Source organism: Rhineura floridana, chromosome 18 (assembly GCF_030035675.1).
Source record: "Rhineura floridana isolate rRhiFlo1 chromosome 18, rRhiFlo1.hap2, whole genome shotgun sequence".
Classification (NCBI taxonomy): Eukaryota; Metazoa; Chordata; class Lepidosauria; order Squamata; family Rhineuridae; genus Rhineura; species Rhineura floridana.
Genome location: NC_084497.1, coordinates 8,215,272 through 8,237,828, shown reverse-complemented (window position 1 = coordinate 8,237,828; position 22,557 = coordinate 8,215,272). Strand labels below are relative to the sequence as shown.

At 49.9% G+C, this 22,557-nt stretch overlaps 1 protein-coding gene across 5 annotated transcripts in view; it reads right to left on the bottom strand.

The window, feature by feature from the left end:
- Positions 1-499: 499 nt before the first annotated feature.
- The window catches only part of DOT1L (DOT1 like histone lysine methyltransferase), a 97,039-nt gene continuing 74,981 nt past the window's right edge, over positions 500-22,557 (bottom strand). The window contains exons 22-29 of one of the 5 annotated variants that reach the window (XM_061600579.1): positions 22,116-22,262; positions 20,338-20,467; positions 18,108-18,736; positions 16,367-16,572; positions 14,855-14,919; positions 11,528-12,493; positions 9,931-10,598; positions 500-6,911 (exon numbers count right to left, since the gene is read on the bottom strand). In XM_061600579.1, coding sequence (XP_061456563.1) covers positions 9,970-10,598; positions 11,528-12,493; positions 14,855-14,919; positions 16,367-16,572; positions 18,108-18,736; positions 20,338-20,467; positions 22,116-22,262 — 2,772 coding nt within the window. In that variant the 3' untranslated portion in view covers positions 500-6,911; positions 9,931-9,969. The remainder of the gene's footprint in view (positions 6,912-9,930; positions 10,599-11,527; positions 12,494-14,854; positions 14,920-16,366; positions 16,573-18,107; positions 18,737-20,337; positions 20,468-22,115; positions 22,263-22,557) is intronic. The other 4 variants (XM_061600580.1, XM_061600581.1, XM_061600582.1 and 1 more) reach the window with 4 other exon arrangements.

Sequence of the window (22,557 nt, the reverse complement as noted above, 5' to 3'; positions counted from 1 at the left end):
CCAAAGTGGCCACCCAGTTCCAAAGAGGGACATGCCTGTTCCCGACACGAGCTAGCAGATTACCAGCTTAAATTGGTGTTTGGATTGTGTAGATGAAGGAAACCAAAGCTCCCCAAAATTTGATCCTTGCACCTCTCTAGGTCATTGGTTCCATTGTCGTATGGCTCTAACAGGAAGTTTTTCCTGATGTCCAGTCGAAATCTGTCTTCCTGCAACTTGAGCCCATTATTCCGTGTCCTGCACTCTGGGACGATCGAGAAGAGATCCCGGCCCTCCTCTGTGTGACAACCTTTCATGTACCTGCCCACTTTTGCCTCTGGCATGTGGCCCCTGGAAGGGAATGTGGCCCTCAGGTTGAAAAGGGTTCCCCATCCCTGCATTGAAGAAGATAAGTGGCTGTTGCTGTGTTTTGTTGGCAGGGAGTTCCTCAAACTGTGACATCTCTCGCAAAAGAAAGGAGATTTCAAAGAAATAGAAGCACCACCATGGTCTACCGTGTATTAAAATACATACATTTTTTTTAATATAAAGACAAACTTCAAAGCCATTTTTTTTTCAATTACAAATCAAGGTGAAATGGGGAGATTTGAAGTGGGCGTTAGAACAGAAAGATAAATTTTTGCAGTGCAGAGAATGGGAAAGGCAGAAATATATAGATAAGTTTATTACATAAATATATACACACACCAGAAGATCTCACATGAATCTATGGAAGAATGACCAATCAAATTTATGAAGCAAAGTTTAAAAACAACCCCAAGATACATTAAGAGGAGAGTATGAATTTTAAATAAATTTCATATTCATGGGCTAATGTATACAAATCAAGTTCCTAGGAAAGAACATCTCATATTGCCACCTCTAAGAAAATGGGCACTCCCTTCAATCCATTTACAAACGGATTATGATTTTTTTTTTTTTACATTTTACAAATTATTCCTGAGCAGCAGCAATTTCCATCACTGACTGAATTTCCCCTTAAGCAAGGCAAAATGTCCCACTCCTTGGAGGGGGGAGTGGAGCATCATTAGGAAACTCCTTAACCAGTCCAAGGGCTCTTTTGCAAAGCATGCTTTCTCAAAGGCTCAAAAAACGCGGAACGTGGAAAGGAGCAGCATAAATCAACTAGGCTGCTCTACCCAACCTTCCCTTAACCTCGTTAAAATAATAATTATAATAAATAGATTGCCATCCCATCAGGCGAGAAGAGTGAACAGGGCTAGTTTTTTAAAAGGTACTGATCTTTGGGTGGGTGGGTGGAGATGACCTGCAGGTACATTATTAATGTAAGGAAATCTAGAATTGCCAAGTACTGAATAAAGATCCTCATGACCTTCCAATATTTCCATGGAGGAAGGCCTTTAGCTTGAACCAGGTTTGCAAAATGATCACCTGTTCCTGCCCGCAAATAACCCTGCAAAACTATTTTTTTCCCTTTTTGGTCAAATGAGTGTCCCTCTCACCACCACACACCCCCTTCTTTCAGGGTACCACAGATTCCTATCCTAGTCAAGCAAGCAAGTTTTTTTTTTAAAAAAAGATCTTGCCAGATATTAAGAATCCAATAGGGCTGATTTTAAAAACTTTAAGAGTAGGCTGTGGCCCACCGTTTCGACTGAAATTTATTGTGTTTACTTGGTCGCTGTTAAATTGATTGGAAAGAGTAGTTTTAATCGGCGAAAGGCAACTTATTCCCCTGCGGGTCTTTTCGTCAGTATGCTTCTGGGGACAATACATGGTTACTCCCCCTCTGCCCCAGAAGTCCCCCCCCCATGCCTTGACTTTGAAGCAATTCTGTGCTTTAAAATGAGCTAAGACCATTGAATGCAAACGTCTCCCATTATTGCTGCTGCTGCAATAGCACGCAGACAGACAGCTACACACATATATCGTCACAAGTACACCACCACCTCAAACCAAACCTCCAATTTAACCCACTGCACACACAGTCCATCATTTGCGGTCAATTCCAATTTTTTTAAAAAAAGAAAGCCTTGCGCGTGTGCTTAAGATCACTAATGCGTCAGACCCAAATACCCAAACACAGACCCAAAACACAGGAGCCTAAAGCTAGGAGCGGAAAAAAAAAAAGCACAAGGGGTTCAGACAGCAAGTGTGTATGCTCCCCCCACTACACGGAAAGGGTGCCATCAAGCTCACAGCTCAGGCGTTGATCTAAGCTAGACAGATCTTCGAGCATGCTAGGTCGCTATAATTTCTTCACCTAGATCTGTAGCTGGAAGACGCCCTTCCTTCCAGATGTTGGAGATGATGGGTGTTGAAGTCCAAAGCATCTCGAGGGTCCCAAGCCGGTGAAGCCTGGTCTAAGACAGTCTCAGTGGGTCCCTGATTATCCAGGGAAGCACACAGACACACACACACATAGCACCATATTCTGCACCAGAAATGGTCACGGTTTTAAAGCATGTGCATCTGAATTAGTTACCGCTGCCCTCCTGAAAAATGTTAGATTGCAGCAGTAACCATGGTCTAGTTGGTGGCCTCTTCTGGGTAAAGGAATGTCCCCCCCCCGCCAGGAGGGGAAACACACCAGTCAAGCACCTTAGTTTTTGCATCTAGCACCTATGAAGGGAAACACCAGCAGCCAATCCCATCAATCTAGTGAATTTTCACCCAGTACAGAGGTGAATCGGCACGTCAAAAGTGGCGACTGCAGAGCCTCAAAGATCCCATCTCTGCATCAGAAGTGCTGGCCCTCTGGCAATCTGCGTAGAGAGGAAAACGTCCGCCAGCAGCCACAGATCACAAAAATGGCCATTAAGTTCTCGCAAATGGACGGCACCAGCAAGGAATTAGGAAGCCCACGGTGGAATAAAGCAAGCTTCAGGTGAGGTCATCCTAATAGGACTTTCTGCAATTGCCTCACTGCCCTCGAGTCTGAACATACAGCTAATTAAGCAGGCAATCTGGCTTTGCTGAAGGCTTACCTTGGGTGTTTGTTTTTTAAATAAAACCATAATCGAAATGCTTCGCTACCAAGAAGCGTGGGCCCTCCCAGCCTCATCGCCTGTTTGGCTGGACACCCTGACGGAGAGGCTCTGGAGCTGCAGAGCGGTGGAATTTGGCAGACCATTTGGCCCCCACTCCAGCCTGACCCAAACGAAACATTCAATTTTTAAGACTGTTAATATACAAAAAGGCTGCGGAATAGAGGTCAACTCTGGTAGGGGAGGAAGGCAGGGGGCAAACAGTAGGTGGAAAGAGAGCCAAAGACAGGCACTGATGCCCCCTGGCTGTAAATAGGCAGGCAGGCAAGCAAGGCGGGGGCTCCTCCTCTCTGAAGGATTCTGTTCCTACCCTGCAGAACTAACAGGGAAAGTGTGGAAGGGAAGGGGGTTAGCCCTCTTTACAGCACTCCTAATGCTCCCCTCCCCACAGCTAGCCAGGAGAAGGGGGTACGCATCTTGGAAGTTCACAGGCAATCCAGAGACCGCAGGACAACGGCGTGAAATCAGGCACCATTTTTTCAAATAAATAGCCCCCCTTAGTGAGGATATGTTTCCTGACTCTTCCTAACCCAGCTTTGTGCTTGGGGGACAAGCGAGAGAGAACCTGCCACGACTAAGGGCAAGGAGAGAGCGCGCAACCCACCGACCCATATCCTTGCTTTCCCCAAGTGGCAATTTGCAGGTCAATGACTTGCACTCACAGAAGAGCTGCCAGGAAATATGTCCAAGCATGGAAGGCAAGGAACAGAATCTGGATTGTTGCTGGAAAACCTCTGGGAACGGAGAGCTCCTGCCACTGCCAAGCTCAGGACAGGACAGGTGGCCACCCGGGTTTATCCAAGCAAGATGGGAGCTCAAGAATTTTGGCAACCGAACCACACTGATTAGGGAAAGATTTTCTGCAAAAACATGGTGTTTGGAAGGAAGGAAAAATATCCTGTTCAAGGCCTCTACATCCCAGTTCACCTCAATGATTTATTGGCAAATCTGATGTGCAGAGCAGCATTTATAAGGAGCCCTTCTACGGGGGCACCAGGGAGATCTCTCTCCCACCCCACTTCAGATACTTTCCACTTCTGCTCCAGTTGGTATAAAGGCAGCAGAAACTGGAATGAAGGAGTGCATTGAGAGAGGGAGGAAGTGGGGGCTTTAAATACTGGAGAAGGACCAAAGATTTTTCTCTCTCAAGAGGGTAGTGTGTGAACAGGAGGAGGGGGGAACACAGGATTAATTCCAACAGGGTAATCTCCTCCTCCTCAGTCTGAGGCCTGTCCAGGGGTTCTGGACGCTGGCTGGGGCTGAGGGGAGTTCTAGCCCCAAACGTCTGGAGTGACACAGAGATTGGAGGAGGGGAAAGGGGGAGGAATCTTGCCGTCCCAAGCTGTCAGAAATGGAATCAAGATGCCAAGCGTCTCCTGACCCTTCCTAAACCACCTTTCAGAAGCTGGCTTTCTACAAACACAGCTCCACCAACGACTTTGTACCTCGCCCTGCCAAAAACTTCATTTATGTTGTCGTTATGATCACAGCTCCTCTTGCTCTCTGTAGAGCCAGGATCCGCATCCCCACACGGAATCTTCCCTTCTCCCCTCCTCAGCTTTTAAACGTGCCTGAGTAAGTAAAGCCACCTCTCATCTCCCCCTTCCAATTTTACTACGAACACAATCTAATGAAAAAAGTGGGAAGCATACACTTAAAAAAAATGGTCACGTCTCTATGAAACACTTGTCAATTCCCAGAAAGCCTTGTGCCTTTAAAAAAAAAATCCTATGCACTGATCACCCGTCACAAACTACAATTTATTTATTTTTTAAAAAATGCACCAATGTTTAGGTGTGATACAAAAATTACGTTTGATTGCAGAATGTGGGTGTGTTAATTCTACTGTGCGTGAAACAGCATATGAAAAGCCCGACTTAAAGCAAAAGCAGTACAACCAACCACAGAAAGACACAAGCCCAGTTTTTAAAAAGTTGGTAAAACGTACAGAGCTGCATCTCGATCAAGTATCAAAAAATCTTGCTAACGACATCAACGACAAAAGCACGTGTGAGGAATCCCAGCCCAAAAAATAAAACAGAAAGGGTTGAGAGCAGCCTATGCCAGCGTAAGATTCAGCTGTCTGGTTTTTTTCAGTTCAAAGAGTCTGACCTGGCACAGCAGCCCTGTGCTTTGGATGCGGGTGCCCCAGGGCCGTCCGAGCAAGTGAGTCTTGGGGGAATATTCTAAGAGAATAGGGAGAGGGCAAAGGGCACCGGGGAGTGGGGGGGCATCTTTGCTTCCTAAGACCCAAAGCAGCGAATTGGCTAGTGGTCGCCTGGCATATGCGCCCCCCAAAGTGAAGGAGAAGCCACACACAAGCTCGACCATTTGGTCCCACCTTGCGAGAACTCAGCAACGCACAAGGAAAAGATCCCCCAGGACACTGCAAAAACCGAAAGATGGCATGTCAAAAAAATTTAAAAAGAGGAAAAGAACATGACTGAGGTTCAAAACAGAAGGAAACTGGGCTAGAAAGAGCCAGAACAGATGTGGGTGATTGCCCTACAGCACACACGCCCCCTTTGCGTGTAAAAGGTTTTTCAATACTTGATTAGCCAAAGGGAGCTGCCCCACTGGAAAGGCAAGCATCATTTTAATAACTGCCTGTGCCCGCAGCCAGTGGATTTTTTCCACCAGCGGATCAGCCCTCTTAATTTTGAATGCAAACCCCCTCTGGCTTTCACACAGTTAAGGCAGTGCAACCCCCCCCCAACACACACACACAAATTTTAAAAATGCACCTGTGTGTGTGCGCCTCAGCACCTGTTTCACAGGGAGGGGGCCGCATTGTGTCTCCCACAAGCTCCATAGCTGAATTCCACTGGGAAGCTGGAAGGGGAGGTGGAGGAGGTGGTAGAAGAGTGTGATTATCACCTTCCTGCTTGCAAAGTGCATTATTACATTACATCAATTGTTAGATCTACAATAACAGGAGGTTGCAGGTATCTACTGTCAGGCCTGAGACCCTGCAGAAATTAAACGGACACAACTGCCGTGGCTTAGTTAATTTCTGTGGGTCTAATTCTGAGTCGGATACAACCCCCCCCCCAATCTGAGCCTCCCCATTAAAACTACACACACAAAACAAATAATGGTAAAAATAGTAATAACAACCACCAGCCAGTTGGGATAATGGGAGCGGGTGGGATAATCAGACGCGCCAGTCACGTCTATGAATGTGGCACGTGGCTGACCATCCCCACACCCAAAGCCAGGCCTCCTCTCCCTGCCCTCGCCCCTGCAAAAAGAGGAAGGAAAAGCACCCTGGGTTCAGACCGGAGAGGAACAGTTTCTGCTGGGCAGGGATAGCACCAAGATCATAAGCCTTTTGCTGCATCTCCGCTGGTGCGCACCACTCCCTTTTCGTCTTATTCTTTCAGAGAGAAGCTGTTGCGGCATCGTTGGAAGTCATCCTGCACTTCTCTCTCTCTCTCTCTGTTTTGCTTTCCAGTTCTATGACTTCAGGTGGAACACTCACACACACCAAAGAAAAAGATTACAGAGCGATGTCTGTGTTATGTGTTTGTTTTTTAAAACATTTAAAAATATATAAATAACTAAACTATCAACAATACAAACTGGAGCCGTTTCTGAGCATTTCCTGCTGCGGTTTTGGATATAGATAGATAGATGGATGTCTGTATCTATAGACAGATATATAACTTAGATTCACAGTAGCATTCCCTTTCCTCTGGTTATTATGACTTAATGGTTTTGCCATTTATTGATTTATTTTGTCCAGTAGTAAAAGAGGAGAAGGGAATGGGGGGTGGAGAAGCAGAAACCCACCCCCCCTCTTTAAGCGGTCTAGGTGAGCACCTTCGAGTGGAAGCTGAGAGACGTTGGTCCAGGCTGTCCTTGCATAGGTCACGTAGGGTTGAGGTAGAAGTCCTTAGTTACCTGCAAAATAGGAAGGAATAAGGGGAAGCAATTTTAAGTTTCAGATTATCGACATTTTAAACAAACCAGGGAATTAAGGAGAATATAACCAGGAGTGGGGAACCTCAAGCCCTGGGGGCTGGATGCGGCCCTCCAGGACTCCCTATCTGGCTGTTGGGACTCTCCCCAGGCCAGACCCCCTCATTGGCCTTGCTTTGCTTGCCTGGATAGAGAGGAGACAGAGAGGCAGGTGTGTGTAGGGGGTGAGGGTGTGCAGGAACTAGCTCATTGTACTACAATAAAATTTAAAATTTTATTTATGGTAAAATTTATGGCATGTGGCCCCTGGGAGTTTGCCCGTAAGAGAATGTGTCCCTTGGACTAAATATATGCACGTAATTGTGATTAACAAAACAGAGGTTTTTATTGTAATACCAAAACGTTCCGGCTTCCGCCTTCATCAGCTGCCAACATACAAATGCTGTTGCGAAGGTGGCAGTTATAGAGCTCTGAGGATGGAATGCTCAGAGGGGCTTCCTTTGCAGAAGCTCAGTGATGCTCGACTGTCCTTTGACTAAATATATATATATATATTAATATATTAACAAATAAAATATAATTATAAACAAATTATGCAGTCCAGTTTCCCACATTTGGGGAAATCGCAGGGGTCAGCACACACAAGCGTGTGTGAGTGAGTGAGTGAGTGAGTGAGAGAGAGAGAGAGAGATCAACCCTACATCAGTGTTTCCCAACCTGGGGCCCTACAGATGTTTTGGACTCTTGAGTCCCACCAGACCCAGCCAGGCAAGGAATTGAGGGTTTGGATGGATACAACCCACGGAAATTAAGAGACATGACAAAAATCTAGATGCAACCCACTGAAATTAATGGACCTAGACTGGTCATGTCTATTGATTCCAATGGGTCTACACTGATTGGAACTAACACTGCATGCAACCCAATGGGTCCGCTCTGAGTAAAACCTAGTTAGGTGCAATCCAGAGACGATGGCGACAATGGGTTACATCCAATGCTAGTCTTACTTAGAGTAGACCCACTGAAGTTAACGGACACGACTGATTTATGCCCATTAATTCCAGTGGGTCTACTCTTCAGTACAACGTGGCTGGATCCAACCCAGAGTCTGGGGTCACCAAGCCCAGCGCCATCCGTTCTTGGCTGTTAGCGATACCGTGCTGCCTCGAACTCGAGACGCTGGAGACCCAGTCCGGAGCCGCCGGCTTGCAAAGCCTAGGCCGTGCTCTGCCACCGAGTCCTCAACTCCCTGGCCTCACACACCAAGTCCCCCCTCACCCCAGATCCTGACTGGCAGAGGAAGGCTTCCCTGCTGGTGGGCTGGCTCTTAAGTGGAGACGTCAAGGACTTCCCCTGAGACTCCCTGCATGCTGCCCTGGGCTCCTACTGGGAGGAAGGGCAGGGCATAAGTTTAATAACGAATAAATAAACTAACAATAAATGAATACGGTCCCCTCACCGCTACATTTAGCCCTGGCTGAATGCAAAGAAGCAGAACTGTTTTGCTCCTGAACGCAGGGCCTTTGGCCCATCTAGCTTAGCATGGACTAGAAGTGACTCCTTGTCGCCCCCCTCCAACACTCTACCAGGAAATATCCAGGGACTGAATATAGAAACTGCAATGTTTATTATTCCTTATCAGTGATCTCGAGGCAGGGTACATTCCACAGGTAAGAATGCCACACGGTTTTAAACATTCAGATTGACTGCTGGGCCTTTCGCCTCAGAGGAGGAGGAAACCAGGCAAGATGGTTCCCAGCAGGCCCCAAAGCCTGACAGGCCAGTAGAGATGCCTGTATTCCCAGGCTGGAGCTAGCAGTACAGAATAAGGGGTTCCTACTGGCAACAAATTCAGAGGTGGGTAGAGACAGGTAGCCGACTGAACTGGGAAGAAGCGCCACAGAAAGGACTGCTGGAAAATACCCTCCCCCAGTTTTTTTGGGGGGAGGGTTAAAAGCACTCCAAATGAGTTAGCTACCCAAGAATATAGAAACTGCTGTGTAAGGCTTATCCTGGGAGCTGGATCAAGGCAACAGCTCGTCAGGTTCAGCCTCCTGCTCTTACAGTGGCCAACTAGATGCCCGTTATAGGAAGCCCTGCAAGCAGGACCTGAGTGCAACAGCAACTCTCCCCACTTGCGATCCCCAGCAACTGGTGTTCAGAAGCATACTGCCTCCGACAGAGGAGGGAGAACATCACCACCGGGGTTAATAGCTATCGATAGCGGTGTTCCCCCCACCCCAATGGATTTGTCTCATCCTCTTTTCACACCACGCAAGTTGGTGGCCGTTACTCTCTCACACAGGAGCCAATTCCACCGTTTAACTACGTGCTGCGTAAAGGGCTTCGTTTTATCTGCCCTAATAAAACATTTATCTGCCCCTCCACCAACGTTCAGGGTTGTGTACAACATTAGCCGTACTTAAGAGCAGACCCACTGAAATTAATGGACATGACTGACTTAGGCACATTCATTTTAGTGGGTCTACTCTGAGTAAAAGGGAGCTACATTCACTGGATGGCTTCAGGTTCCAGAATTATGAGCGAAAACAAATTATGAGTTGTTTAAGGTGACAAGCTATGAAATAATGATCCATAGCCGGTCTTAGGGATATTGAAACATTCAGATATATTGCCACCTGCCTAATAATAGATATATTAGACCCTGCTCCCCGCAAGGAAGATACTCAAAAGAGCCTCTTAGGATCAACCAGGAAATTGCCTCACAAGGCAGTTATTGTACGTTCATCCCATGGCAGCTGGTGGGTCCATCCTCATGGAGGAGAGGAATCCACTCTGGGTTCAGGATGCTGAACTGGACAGCTCCTTAAAAGTTTGCACTGAAACCCGGAGCGGATCCCGCAGCCCCTCTGACACGGAGCCGCCAATGCACGGATCCCGAAGGGCAAGCACACGACTCCACGTCTTGGAACGAGCCTTCTGCTGCCCGCCTCTCCACCCTCAGTGCCTCCTCCTCCTCCCCCACTCCCGCCGGCCTTACCTTATGGAGCACAAATGCTTAAAAGCTAAGCCGAGCTCGTTATCGTGGCTTAACCCCAGAGAGGTGCGAAGCGTAAGGAGACTGCATGCCAAGGGTGACCCACATAGCGGGGGCGGCAGCTGCGTTGGACTGCGGGATCCCGGGGGCGGCTTGCGCCAGTGCCAAGCGGGGCAGAGGCGGATGGTGGACAGTGAAGGAGGGGCGGGAGGTTTTGTGCTGAAGAGAAGCTAGTTTAATAGACAAAGCGGAGTTAGCGGCAGAGGAGGAAGACGGCGGCAAGAAAGCCTCGGAGCCCGGCAGGGAGGAAAAGCTCTGCAGGAGGAGGGGTTCAGAGTTAGAAGCAAGCAGGGGAGGAGGTGGTGGCAGGGAAACATTCGGAGGAGCAGGAGGAGGAGGAGGGGTATGAAGGGAGGAGGAGCGCACAGTGGCATGGCCAACGTGCTGGGCCTCGCTGGGTGGTGCTGAGTGAGGGGGCGCATGGAACGACGGAGAGCCAGCCGCCGCCTGCAGAGGATTTAAGCTCAGCACGGCGCAGCTGGAGACGGCACTGCTGCCGAGGGCAGCTCCAAAGGGGAGAGAGGGAGAGGCGGCAGAGGAGGAGGGGAAAGAGGGAAGGGAAGGCGAGGAGGAGGAGGAGGAGGCGGAAGGCACCACATGGTTAAAAATACCTGCAAACAGGAGAGAGAGAACAACTCAGCAGATGGACTTTTGTACAGCTCGCAGCGAGAGAAGCCAAAACTAAATCATATGAAATAAAATACCCACCAAAACTAACAACACAAGCAAGCAAAAAGAAAATAAATCATAGTGGCTGCAGCCTGATGCACAATATGCCACATGGGAAAAGCAAACCAAAACAGCAGCAGCAGCAGCAGCAAGCAATGAGCAGCGATGGTACAAAATCGAAGAGATGGAGATTTGCACACTTACCTGCCTCCTTTAAGGGCCAAGGGGAGAATTTGGCTGGACTCAGACCCCGACAACAAACCCATTCTAGGCTCTCCTTTAGCATGAGTTGCCCTAATTAACTCAAGCCAAAGATACCACCCCCAGGAGAGGATACTCCTTGCAAGAGCTTCACAGAACAAGCCCTGTTCGGGGACCTTCAGGTATGCATGTTTATGGCTGACACTAGAAGAGGACCCCCATTCTGGTGTCCTGTGCTGGCTGGGGAGAGGTATAGTCCCAGCAACTTCTGCAGGGCACCAAGTTGGTGAAGGCACGTCTATAGCCCAAAGCCTTCCTCTGTCCTGAAACTGAAAGCCACCGCCCCACCTTCAAATCCACAGAATCTGTATGGACTGTACAAGGTGCCCTGGGGACCCCAGCAACATCAGAGTTCCCAGGGTCCCCCGCAACACCAGAGTTCCCAGGGTCCCCCGCAACACCAGAGTTCCCAGGGTCCCCCGCAACACCAGAGTTCCAATGCCCCTTAGCAAATAAGCTGAAGTGTAAAAGGAGTTCCCAGAAAGCGAGAATGCTTGAAAACCATCTACTTGTGCAGTTGCTGAAGAGTGTATGCCAACAAGTTCTCCCACCCACCTCCCCTATTCTCAGTTGTGCCTTAGAAGAGAAGAACCCTCAAAGTCCCACCTACCTCCAACTGTTCCACCTGTCACCCCAGGGGAGAAGCTCCCCATCGCATGTGAGTTGGTCAGGCGGGTGGCGGCCGACGACACGTGGACCAGGCCAGCAGCCGGCATTGAACTAAATAAGGACTGCAGTACCGAGGAGTTTGTCACCATGGGGCCGAGAGGGAACTGCGAGCTAGTGGTTAATGAGTTCAAGAAGGGGTGGTGCGCCTGACCAGAGGAGGCCATGGTGGGGGAGCTGGTGGAGGGAGCCGAGGAGAGGCTTTTGCCGTTGAGGAGGCCGCCAGAAGGTACAGCGGTGGCGGCAATGAAGAGGTTGTGGCCGTTCTTGAGCTCCATTTCCCTCTCCCGCCCTTTGCCAGCCTTGCTGTTATGTAGCACCGAGGCCTTGTCCAAAGAGCCCCCCAAACGGACACTCAGCTCACCAGGGTCTTTGCCTTTGAGACCGCCAGGCCAGTTTAAGTCTTCCCCTTTTCCCATGGCTCCTCCCAGGCTCTCTAGCTGCCTTTTGCTCAGGAACGGATTCAGCTCGGAGCCCCCGCCCTCTTTGCTCCGATGCGCCAGGAAGCCCAGCGAGGAGCCGCCCAGCGCTGCTGCTGCCGCCGCCACATCAGCGGCTTTGTGTGGAAGCGAAGCACCGTCAATAAAGCTATGTAAACTAAGGTCCGCCAACAGCCCACCGTTGTAAGCAAATCCATTCACAGAGTTTATTGTTTGGCCAACCCCGTCGGAGCCGGGGGTGGATGTGGCCCCGTGCTTCCTCACATGGGCTCCAGCCTTAGCATCGCTGGCCAAGCCATCCTCAGAGGGTGTCCGGAAGGCAAAAAGGGAGTTCTGGCTCAGGGATGACGCCTGCAAAGGACTGTCTGCCGTTTTGGTCAGGTTGATGTCAGAAATTGGAGAAAAGGTCGACTTCCACTTGCTACTGTTCATGTTGTCACTGGCCTGTTTCCTCCCAGCTAAGCTGATGTCTGGAATGGGGAGGCAGAACAGGAAAAAGAGAAGAGCCGGTGGGAAAGAGAGAGAGAGAGAGAACGAGAGGAAGAGAGGTGGGGCAGGAAAGAGAGTGATGTAAGCATCAAACTAGGGAAAATGAGTTTACCCTCTTGGGTGAATTTTTTTTAGAAACAAGAAACAAAACCTCACATCAGGAACAAGGTTTAGCCTGTCGTTTCTTTCCCTGTGTGTTCCAAAAAGTTGCAGCTGGTGACTAATAGGACGGCCAAGCCCCATAACCAGGAACGGCCATGTGTAATCTGTTACGGTTGGGCCAAGTTTGGTCAAGCTAAAATGGCTCAACCAGAGGGAATTCTGGGAGATTCTCTGTGCGGGGGAAACCCAAGTGTTTTAGCGCCAGACAGCTGCAAATTGCTAATGTCAAAAAGATGCAGCTGAGTCCTGTTATCTCTTATCTGCTACCTGAGATCAAAGTCAGGAGTTCGGGTACTGCAGATCAGGGACCACTCGGTGTGCCTGTCTAGCCCTCCTTATCTTCAAAGATCATGGAAGGGGTGCCTAGGATGGCTAATTGGCCCCTTCCCTGTTGCCAGCTAAACCCCGTAAAATGAAGGGTGATCCTTCAGTTACTTATTCCCCCATTTCATCTATGGATTTCAGCAAAAGCCTTCGGGAACCAGGCTGACTACGAAGTGAGTGTTAGTTAGCATAAGCAAGCTTTGCTATTTTCTTTGTTTGAATCTCTCACACTGTTATGTAAATGTATCTCTTGCTCAGCCCAGTTGAGGGTTAAAAGGAAAGTAATGCTGTTCTCTTTTTTTACATGAATCTTTGTTTTCTTTTTAAATAAACTACCTTCTCTATTTGGCATACAGTTAATGACTCTAAATCCAGTTCTTGACCACGAAGCTACTGACTACTGATGCTTAATTTAGGTTCATACTCCAGAGCAAAGAGTTTAACAATAGGTTTGCTCTAAGATTTAAGGTAGTGCTCTGAGTTCTCCTTCCTCAGAGTGGAGAGCTAGTTAAAAGGGGTGGTGGCAGTCAGGGCTGTGGAGTCGGTACGCCAAACCTTTGACTCCGACTCCTCTATTTTTCTGCTGTCCGACTCCAACTCCACCCAAAATTGCTTCTGACTCCACAGTCCTGGAAAGGGCTGTAAATGTCTTTTTAAACTGGAAGCTCTCGTAGGAGCATTTTATCGCTGCCTGAATATGCGCTGATCTTGGCATCACAGCATTTGTCTTCATCTGGGTCCTGTGTCATACACTGACGCACAAAATGTTTTCCATCTTCAGTTATGGTGAAATGCTCAAATACAGTTGACTTCACGGGAAGCTTCTTTGACACTTTGAATTTATATTTTAAAAAATTTGTCAATCAAAATTTATTTTGAAGCCGGAGTCGGTACATTTCTACCGACTCTGACTCTACCCAAAATTGCTCCCGACTCCGACTCCACAGCCCTGGTGGCAGTCTACCTCGTCCCAGGGTTGGCTTTGGGTGTAACCGGGCCCTGGGAAGGTGAGAGTTTGCCCCGGAAGCAGTGGCCCAGGAAGTTGGGACTGTTCTCGGAAGCAAGACCCCCCTTGGGTTGCTGAGGTCCAAGGACCCCAGGGGCAATCTTTGACATAATCTACTGAACCTTGTGTTGTACCTGTAGGGTGATAGGAAGAGAGGGAGCTTGGGAGAACAGCAACAAAACACCTGGTCATGAACAGAAAACCCCCCAGAAGTGATCCATAACTGCACTCCCCACCAAAGGGCATTCAGAGACAAATTCATGGAGCCGGGATGGCAATGTTTCCCCTCCACTGCCAGAGGCAGCAAACGCCTCTGAATACCAGCAGCTGGAATTGCAGGTGGGGAGAGTTGCGGTGGCATTCAGGTTTAGCGTGCGGGCTTCCCTTTTGGGGCGTCCAGTTGGCCGCTCTGAGAACAGGATGTGGTTGCCTAATTGGGCTCCTTTTGGCCTGACTCAGATGCAGCGCTCTTGTCATACCACCTCTGATAATCACTAATTTCTCACTCGTCATTTGGGGGGGGAGCGGAGGGAAATGACACAAAACATGGGTGGCTGGAGCTCTGGAAGAGTAACCGTAGTCATCACACAGAGAGTGCCTTTTACGTCACCATTGAGTAGCTGCACCTGGTGCTCCCTCACTCAAGCGTCCCCTTATGAGTGTAACAAACACAATCTCAAAACAGATCTCTTTCAGAAAAGATTTCCATTTACGTAGAGAGGCCATCACTACAAGGGCCCAAGGCTGTGCAGCCGCAGAACCCCCCCAACAGACAGTTCAAAATGCTGTCATTCTACCTCCACTCACCCCACCCCGCAAAAAAATCCACACCACTGCCCGCCAAGCTTACTGTTCTCCATCGGCTTTTGCGGAGATTTGCTTTCCAGTGATATCGTTGCGATTTTTCTCTCGATTCTAGGAGGAGGGAGGGAGAATAAAGGGAGTTGTTTATTGTAAAGCCATTTAAATCCCCACCTGCCACATAAGCTTCAAGGACAAAACAAGGAAAAGGAAAGCCAGGAGGGGGGTGAGGCAAATCAGAGGGTGATAGCTTTGGAATGCAAATCAGTTTGGTGGAAACTGGTAAGACTGCAGAGCTTTCTGTTTCAACTGCCCCTCAAGAACTTTATTTGCACAGCTAGCTTCAAGATTTGTAATGAATCATCAACATCACCTCCGCTTTGTAATTACAAAGGCTGCAACTGGTAAACTTTGTCTCTGCTATCAGTCAAATTAAAGAGGAAGGATCAGTTATTGTAAAAATCATCAAAAGCCCAAGAGGACAGGATGAGTACCAAAAGGCCAACACTGATGGCGCCAGACAGAGAGAAGAAAAAATCCCTGGAGGGGGAGATTTCAATAATTTTGGCCTGCCCCTTTGTTGTCACCCACCCACCTCCCTCACCTCTAAAGGCAGGGACATGCGAAAGCAATCAATGCCGGGTACCTGCCAGAGGAGGAGGGAACCTGAGGCCCTCCAGATGCTGTTGGACTCAATTCCCATCATCCCTAGCTGTTAAGAAAGCTAACTGGGATTGATGGAGGTTGCAAGTCCAACAACAACCAGTGGGTCACAGGAGCCCTCCCATCCCCAAAAGCAGCATTTCCTTACCATGTGCAAAAGATGGAGGAGTGCCTCTTTTTAGAAGATGCATCCTTTAGATCAGGGATGGGAGAACCTGCGACCTTCCAGACGTTTCTGGACTCCCAACTCTCATAAATCCCTGGCCACTGGCCATGCTGGTTGCCAAGGCTGGGAGAGCCCAGCAATAACATGGATGGAAAGGGGGGCAGCTTTCCCCATTCCTGCTCTAAGAGGAGGCATTCGCCCGCTCTCAGGAGGGAATGCCTCTTTTAAACGGCCTTATAGGCCCCTTCCAACTCTAAGATTCTACGAAATAGGAGCATTCCTCCAACTCTCGCATGCAGTACAAAATGGTGTTTCTTAGAGCCCCAATGGGGAACGCCTGCACCCTCCAGGCGCTGCCGGGCTCCAATGCCTGTCATCATGTCCTGGTGGCTGGCCGTGCTGGCTGTTGGGAGCTGGAGTCCGTTCCCGCATTCCTGGAACAGAGCCTTTGGTGCTGCGTAGACTACCTGCTTTGCATGCAGAAGGGCCCAGGGTTCAATCCCTGGCGGCACCTCCAGCTACGGCTGGGAGAGACTCCCTGCCTGAACCCTGGAAAGCAACTGTCGGTCAGCATGGACCACACTGGACTAGGTGGACCAACAGTGGACAAACTCAGACTAAGGCAGCTTCCTGCATACTTCTGGTGGGAAAGAGTTGGGCCTTCATTGTGAAAACAGGGATGCCCGGATGCAAGCAAAAAGCAAAAAACCCAGCAGCGCTGCCCCCGCTCACCTGGTGCTGTTGTGGTCGTCTTCCGAGCCCTGCTCCTCGTCGGAGGTCAGAGGCGAGTAATGGATGCCGTTGGTCTGACCAAGAGGCTTCTCCTTTTTCAGCACTGGGGGCTGATCGTTGTCCTGGTATGGGGCAGGAGAGTTCTTCAGGGAGTTTTCGGGGGAAGAAATGGCGGTTATTTCTAACGGCTGGTTAATGTTACTGACCTGGGGGAAGAAAGAGAGAAGAAAGCCTTAAGAAACAACCCCGCTGCAATGCAGCAGTAGGGCGAGTTGGTGGCCGCCTCGCTGGGAACGCCTAGCCGTGCTATGGAAAGGGACCAGTTAGCCACAGCCACAACTGACAACGGAGCCGCTACTCCTCTGCCCCGGTAAGGTCGCAGAGAACAAGGGAAGGGGGGAGCCTCCAAGGAGGTAAATTCGGGTGCCCCCCTTGCACAGCCCCAGCAAGAAAAATCCCTGAGTCAGACTCCCAACCACACGGGTTCAGTCAAAAATGGCACCCATTTGCACCAAAAAACTCTTCAAAAAACTTTTAAAAACTGTAAAGGGATGAAAGAAGGGACAACAAGGGGGGGAAGGATCCTTGGCCCCGTTGCCCCAGATTAAAGGGGGGGGGGAATCAAGGAATGTAGGAAATTGGTAAGAACTCACATGGAGAGTAGTTCTGATGCGTCTGCCTTGGATCAGGACAGGAAATGAACTGGGGTCTGTAGGCCAGCGATGCCCCCTCAAGCGGTAAGCTTCAGTGCATTTCCTGTCCTTGGACTCAGACGACAGACTACTACCCACGTGATGGACTGGCATCCAGGGAAAATGGTTGGGCGTGCGGGCTTCTAGTGGTAGAGAATCTTTTGCACTCTTATTATTTAGAGCAGTGGTTCCTAACCCTTTCCCCCAATGGACCACTTGAAAATTTAACAGATGGCAGTCCCTGCGCCCAGGCTTACACTCTTAATGGCACAGCACAAAAGGAAAAAGGGACAGAAAGGGAAGAGGAAAAAAAGCTTAAGATAGGCCTGGCTAGCGTCTGTGTGGGATGGGAAGGTATGAATATTATTCTTCAGACTGTGCTGTGTTTTGCTGATCAGGGCTGTTGCAAGACATTTGCTGCCAGAGGCAAAAGCTCAAGGTAACACACTGCGTGTACACACACCTCTCTCTGTTCCATACAGAGGCTGACAGGACTAGCAGTTGAACCTTACTTCAGGCGTTGGTGATGGGACAGAGTCCTCCATTGCACCCAACAGCAGGAAACTAGTTTAGGGGTAGCAGAACAGGTCATGTGGCACATATAGCTCTGTTGTTCAACACCCAGACACACACACACACTCAACAACTGCTTCACACTGCCTAATAGTAGGGCTGGCCTTATTGTTGATTTAAAGAAAAACAAGAATGCTTTAGAGTGCTTCCAGCGTGCGTTTGCCACCTTGCGCTCCTTCTGGGAGGAAGGGTGGGATATTCATTAAACAAATAAACAAACCTACGTTGCTCAAGCAGAATAAAGTCAGCAACAGCAAGGGGTAATGAATTCATAGTTATGGGGCTCACACATTCAGGCAAACAAACCTTAATGGGCCACACTGAAAATGGATGAAAGAAATCCATGGAAGAAAGGCTCTTTCCCTGCCTGATCCTGGAGGAGACTCTCGCTCACCTGTAGGCGAGCAGCTGTCTAAATTGTGCAACCTAAAGGAACAACATCAACAAAATCCCACCCCTTGGTCCTTGGTCCTCACCATGGAGTTGATATTGAGGGGAGACCCTGAAGGTTGAGCAAAGAGCCCGGCCACCGTGGGCAATGATTTGCGCTTTGGTGACACCCCAGAAGTCACACTCAGCGTCCCCGTGGAGGAGCGCTTCCTGCGGCCACGCTTCTTCCCATCCTGGGCGTAGGCCTGGCTGCACTCCATCCGGATGCTCGCCGTGAGGGGACTGTGCTTGCTCGACGGAGAGTGCTTGATGGTCCCTGTGGCCGGGGAGATGGTGAAGATGAATCTTCGCTTGCCCTCGCTTTCGGGGTCAGAAAAAACCGGCTCCGGAGGCTGCAGATCTCCCCTGGCGCCTTCTGCAAACACCTTCTGAGAGTCCACGTACTGCAGCACCCCCCCCAGGCCCTGGGAGACCCCGTTCAGCCTGGGGCTGGCAGAGTGCTGGTAGGCAGGGGAGTTCTGCCCAGAGTTCCGCGAGGGCATCAGAAGCAACGAAGGGTGCTGTGGCGTGGAGCCCCGAGACCCGGTCGAGTTGAACAAGCTTCCCGAGCTGGACACATCCTCCAGGGCCGAGTGGACAATGCTGTGGTTCCCCTGGGCGGGGCTGCTTGGAAGAGTCCCATTGACCGACAGGGAGCCAGGCATGTAAGAAAAACCTGCAAGGTGAAGGTGCCAGGAAATATATATAATACTGAGATTAACTTAAATCCATTAATTTCAATGGGTCTACTCTGAGCAGGGATTAGATGGCTACAACCTTCTGCCTCTTAATGCAGAAGGCAGGAGAGCAGCCTACCAGCAGCATTAGAAACAGCAGCAGCGGAGCCTGATGTGTGGTGAAGAGACTCGTTCATACCGAGAACAATTTAACTGGGTGTCCAAGTAAACAGGGAAAGGGGGGCACCTGGGAGGCCATTCTGCTGCTTGAGTGCCATCGCCTGGCGGGTCTCAGATGGCGCCCTCAGTTAAAAAATAGAACAACATGCAGGCACATACAAAAATGGCTCTCCCCCCGATGGCCTTGTGGTCTTTTATCAGTCCCATACACAAACCAGGACTCTAAATTGCACCAAAGGATGCAAAGTGGTACGGGCACAGGATTGGAGGAGCCTTCTGGCATCCAGACAGCAGAGGTCAGAGACTTTTGTCAGGGGCGAGGAGCCTTGGGCCTCTCCCCAGCCCACGCTCTCTCACCACTGGCCCTGCTTTGCACCTTCCTCGGGTGCTTCTGCGTAGCTGGAAAGTGCCTTTCATCTCCGATAATGCCGGCTGCTTGCCCAGACGCAGGACAGAGAGCTCTGTGTGTGTGTAGAATCTTACTTACTGTACTAAGGCAAAATTTATGTCCGTTCCTCTGCCCACTTTTGTTCCTGATGCTGTCCACTACTGGCATGCGGCACCCAGGAGGTTGCCCTTGGTCTGAGAAAGGTCCCCCGCCCCAGATCTACAGCACTGAGACAAATCTGCCAGGGACACACCCTCCTAGATGCCTGAACTTCAAAGACTGCAAGCCTTGCCTGGGCTTAGGAGCAACCCATGGAAGAGGGAAAAAGTGGACAAAGAATAATTGTTTCTGAACCTAGCATGCCCTGTGTTGCATTTGAGGGTTTTTTAAGCAACGTAGGACGCTTCCTCTTACCGAGTCAGACCAATGGCCCATCTAGCTCAGTATTGTCTACACGGACTGGCAGCGGCACGCCAGGGCTTCAGGCAAGGAGTCATTCCCAGCCCTACCTGGAGACACTATCGGAGATTGAACCTGAGACTGTTTGTATGCAAAGCAGCCCCTCTGTCCCTGAACTATGCCCCTCCCCTGAAAGATAAAGTAAGATTCTAGTCCTCATGGGCTAATTTCATAGGAAGATTGGAAGCTGCCTTGTACCAAGTTGGTCCAGCTAGATCAGTAATGTCTACACTGACTGGCAGCGACTCTCCAGGGCTTCAGGCCGGGATGGCAACAGGGATTGAACCTGGGACATGCTCTGCCACTCAGCTATAACCCTTCCCCTGAAAATAAAGCAAGATTCCAGTCCTCGTGGTTCTGAATAAAAGAGCTGATTTAAACAGAAAACGGCCTTAACAGCATCAGACCGTTGGTCCATCTTGTCTGCACTGATGGGGACCTCTCCCTGCACTACCTGGAGATGCCATTGGAGCGGGACCTTCTTATCAGCCATTACGCCCCTTGTAATTTTTCTAAGCAGTTGGTAGGGTTCAAATCCATTCAAGGAGGGGGGAGAGAAGGGAAGCAACTCACCTGAGGTAGCCAAAGGCAGGGGCTTGCTGCTGGCAGCGTTGCTAATGCCGTTTTGAGAACTAGCACCAAACTGTTTTTCAAGTGTTGAAAAGGAGTCTCGGCTCTGGTGGACAGGGCTGGGTGTGCTTCTCTGGAAGGAGGAGGGGAGGAGGGAGAGAGGGAGAAAAGGGGGGCGGCGGCTAAGCTTTGGTTGAGGAAATAGGCTTTTGACTGCTACTCTCCTCAAAGGGTTTGGCTAACTGACAGGCAGGGCCACCAAGAGAGTTCGTTCAAAGGGGGTTAGAAGAGACACTGTGAATTGCTGGGAGGAAGGGCGGGATATAAATGAAATAATAAATAAATAATGATAAAGAATTACACCAACGCCTCTTCCACCTTTCCCAGAAGGAACCGTTTTTACGTGCAGCTCGGGAGCCGCTTTAGCCCAGGTCAAAACGTTGGTCACTTTTAGCCCTGTGAGCAGCAACTTCTCCAGGGCCTCTGCTTCCATTTTAATTTTTTTAAAACTGGAGGATTGCAGTGACTAAGCCTGAGAGATTAGACATGCAAAGCTCTAATTGCTCTGACCACTGAGCTGGTGCTGTCCATCCCCCCCCCGCATTCCCCAGAAACTACGGAAAGACGCCTTCTGTATAACCCCCCAGCCACGCCCTCCACAGGGTGATCACAGCACTTTTTCAACGTATGGACTAGACCAGGGGTCGTGTAGCTGCTGCAGGCCTCCAGATGTCGTTGGACTCCCAACGGCCATCCGGTTCCAGCTGGCATGGCTAAGGTTAGGAGCGATGGGGGTTGCAGTCCAGCATCTAGAGCAGTGTTTCTCAACCGGTGTGCCTCCAGATGTTGTTGGACCACAACTCCCATCAGCCTCAGCCAGCATTGCCAATGGTCAGGAAAGATGGGCATTGTGGTCCAACGACATCTGGAGGCACACCGGTTGAGAAACACTGATCTCGAGGGTAGCACACTCACCCTCATTGCATGCTAGCAAGACAGTGCAAATACTCCCTGCTGCCTGCAAGAGATGGAAGAAGGTCCTTATTTAGAAAAGGCATTCCCCTCCTAAGAGTGGGCAATGCCTCTTCTCGGATCAGAGATGGGGAAACCAGGGGCCTTCCAGACACTGCTGGACTTATAGGTCTCGCCAGTCCCAGCAGCCAGCGTGATCCAATGAACAGGGATGATGGGAGTTGTAGTCCAGCAGCATCTCGGGGGCCACAGGTTCCCCACCTGTGAACTGGACTTTTTCTCTCTGTTTTTAATCCAAACAACTGTTCTACAAGAGAAGACAGGCAAACAACAACAACAAAACCCTGCCAATTAGTCCAAAGTGGTCCAGGAGTTTAGTGGATGAAACGTGGATCTTCCACCTTCAAACCCAGCATTCGACCTTTTAGATCAGCCTTTCCCAACCGGTGTGCCTCCAGATGCTGTTGGACCACAACTCCCATCAGCCTCAGCCAAGCATCGCCAATGGTCAGGAAAGATGGGAGTTGTGGTCCAACAACATCTGGAGGCACACCGGTTGGGAAAGGCTGCTCTAGATTAAGCCAGGCGGTAGAATGCGGCGACAATTCTCTAGGATCAACAAAGACTAGAAATCAGAGACGATAAGCAGAAAGTGGTTTAGCAAGTTCAGCTAACAGCTAGAGCTTTTTGGGGGACGGCCCCCACACAAGCACAGTTAAAAAGATGTTGGGGGACATTGTCAAGTGGCTCATCTCTCCAGACTGGCTTTTTACAAAGCAAGGTATGGGGGGGGGAGCGCCCTTACTCACCACCTTCTCAACACGGCTAGGTAGGACTACGCTGGCCAGGGGAATACTAACAGGGAGTTTATTGGGCTGCACTGTGCTGAGGGGAATACTGATAGGAAGGCTGGTGATCGTCTCCCCGTTACTCCCAGACGTCCTCTCGCGCAAAGCCTGCAGACACACAAAAAGAAGCAGACAAGGCCAAAAATGCAGTTCATGCTTTACAGCCGGAAGCTCCAGGCCGAAGCAGTAAGCCCTCAAGGGGCGTTTTGAAGAATTTGCAAGCAGTTCCCCACTCCGCCATCCCATACACCCCGACAAAAATCGCAGACACGGTCAACTGCATCAGCCAGCCAACATACATACATACACGCACAGAGAGACATGGTTTGCTGTTTGGGTCAAAGTTCAAACAGAGAGGGCAGTGGCAAATCACGCACACCCCAGTTGTCACAAGGCCGGGCAT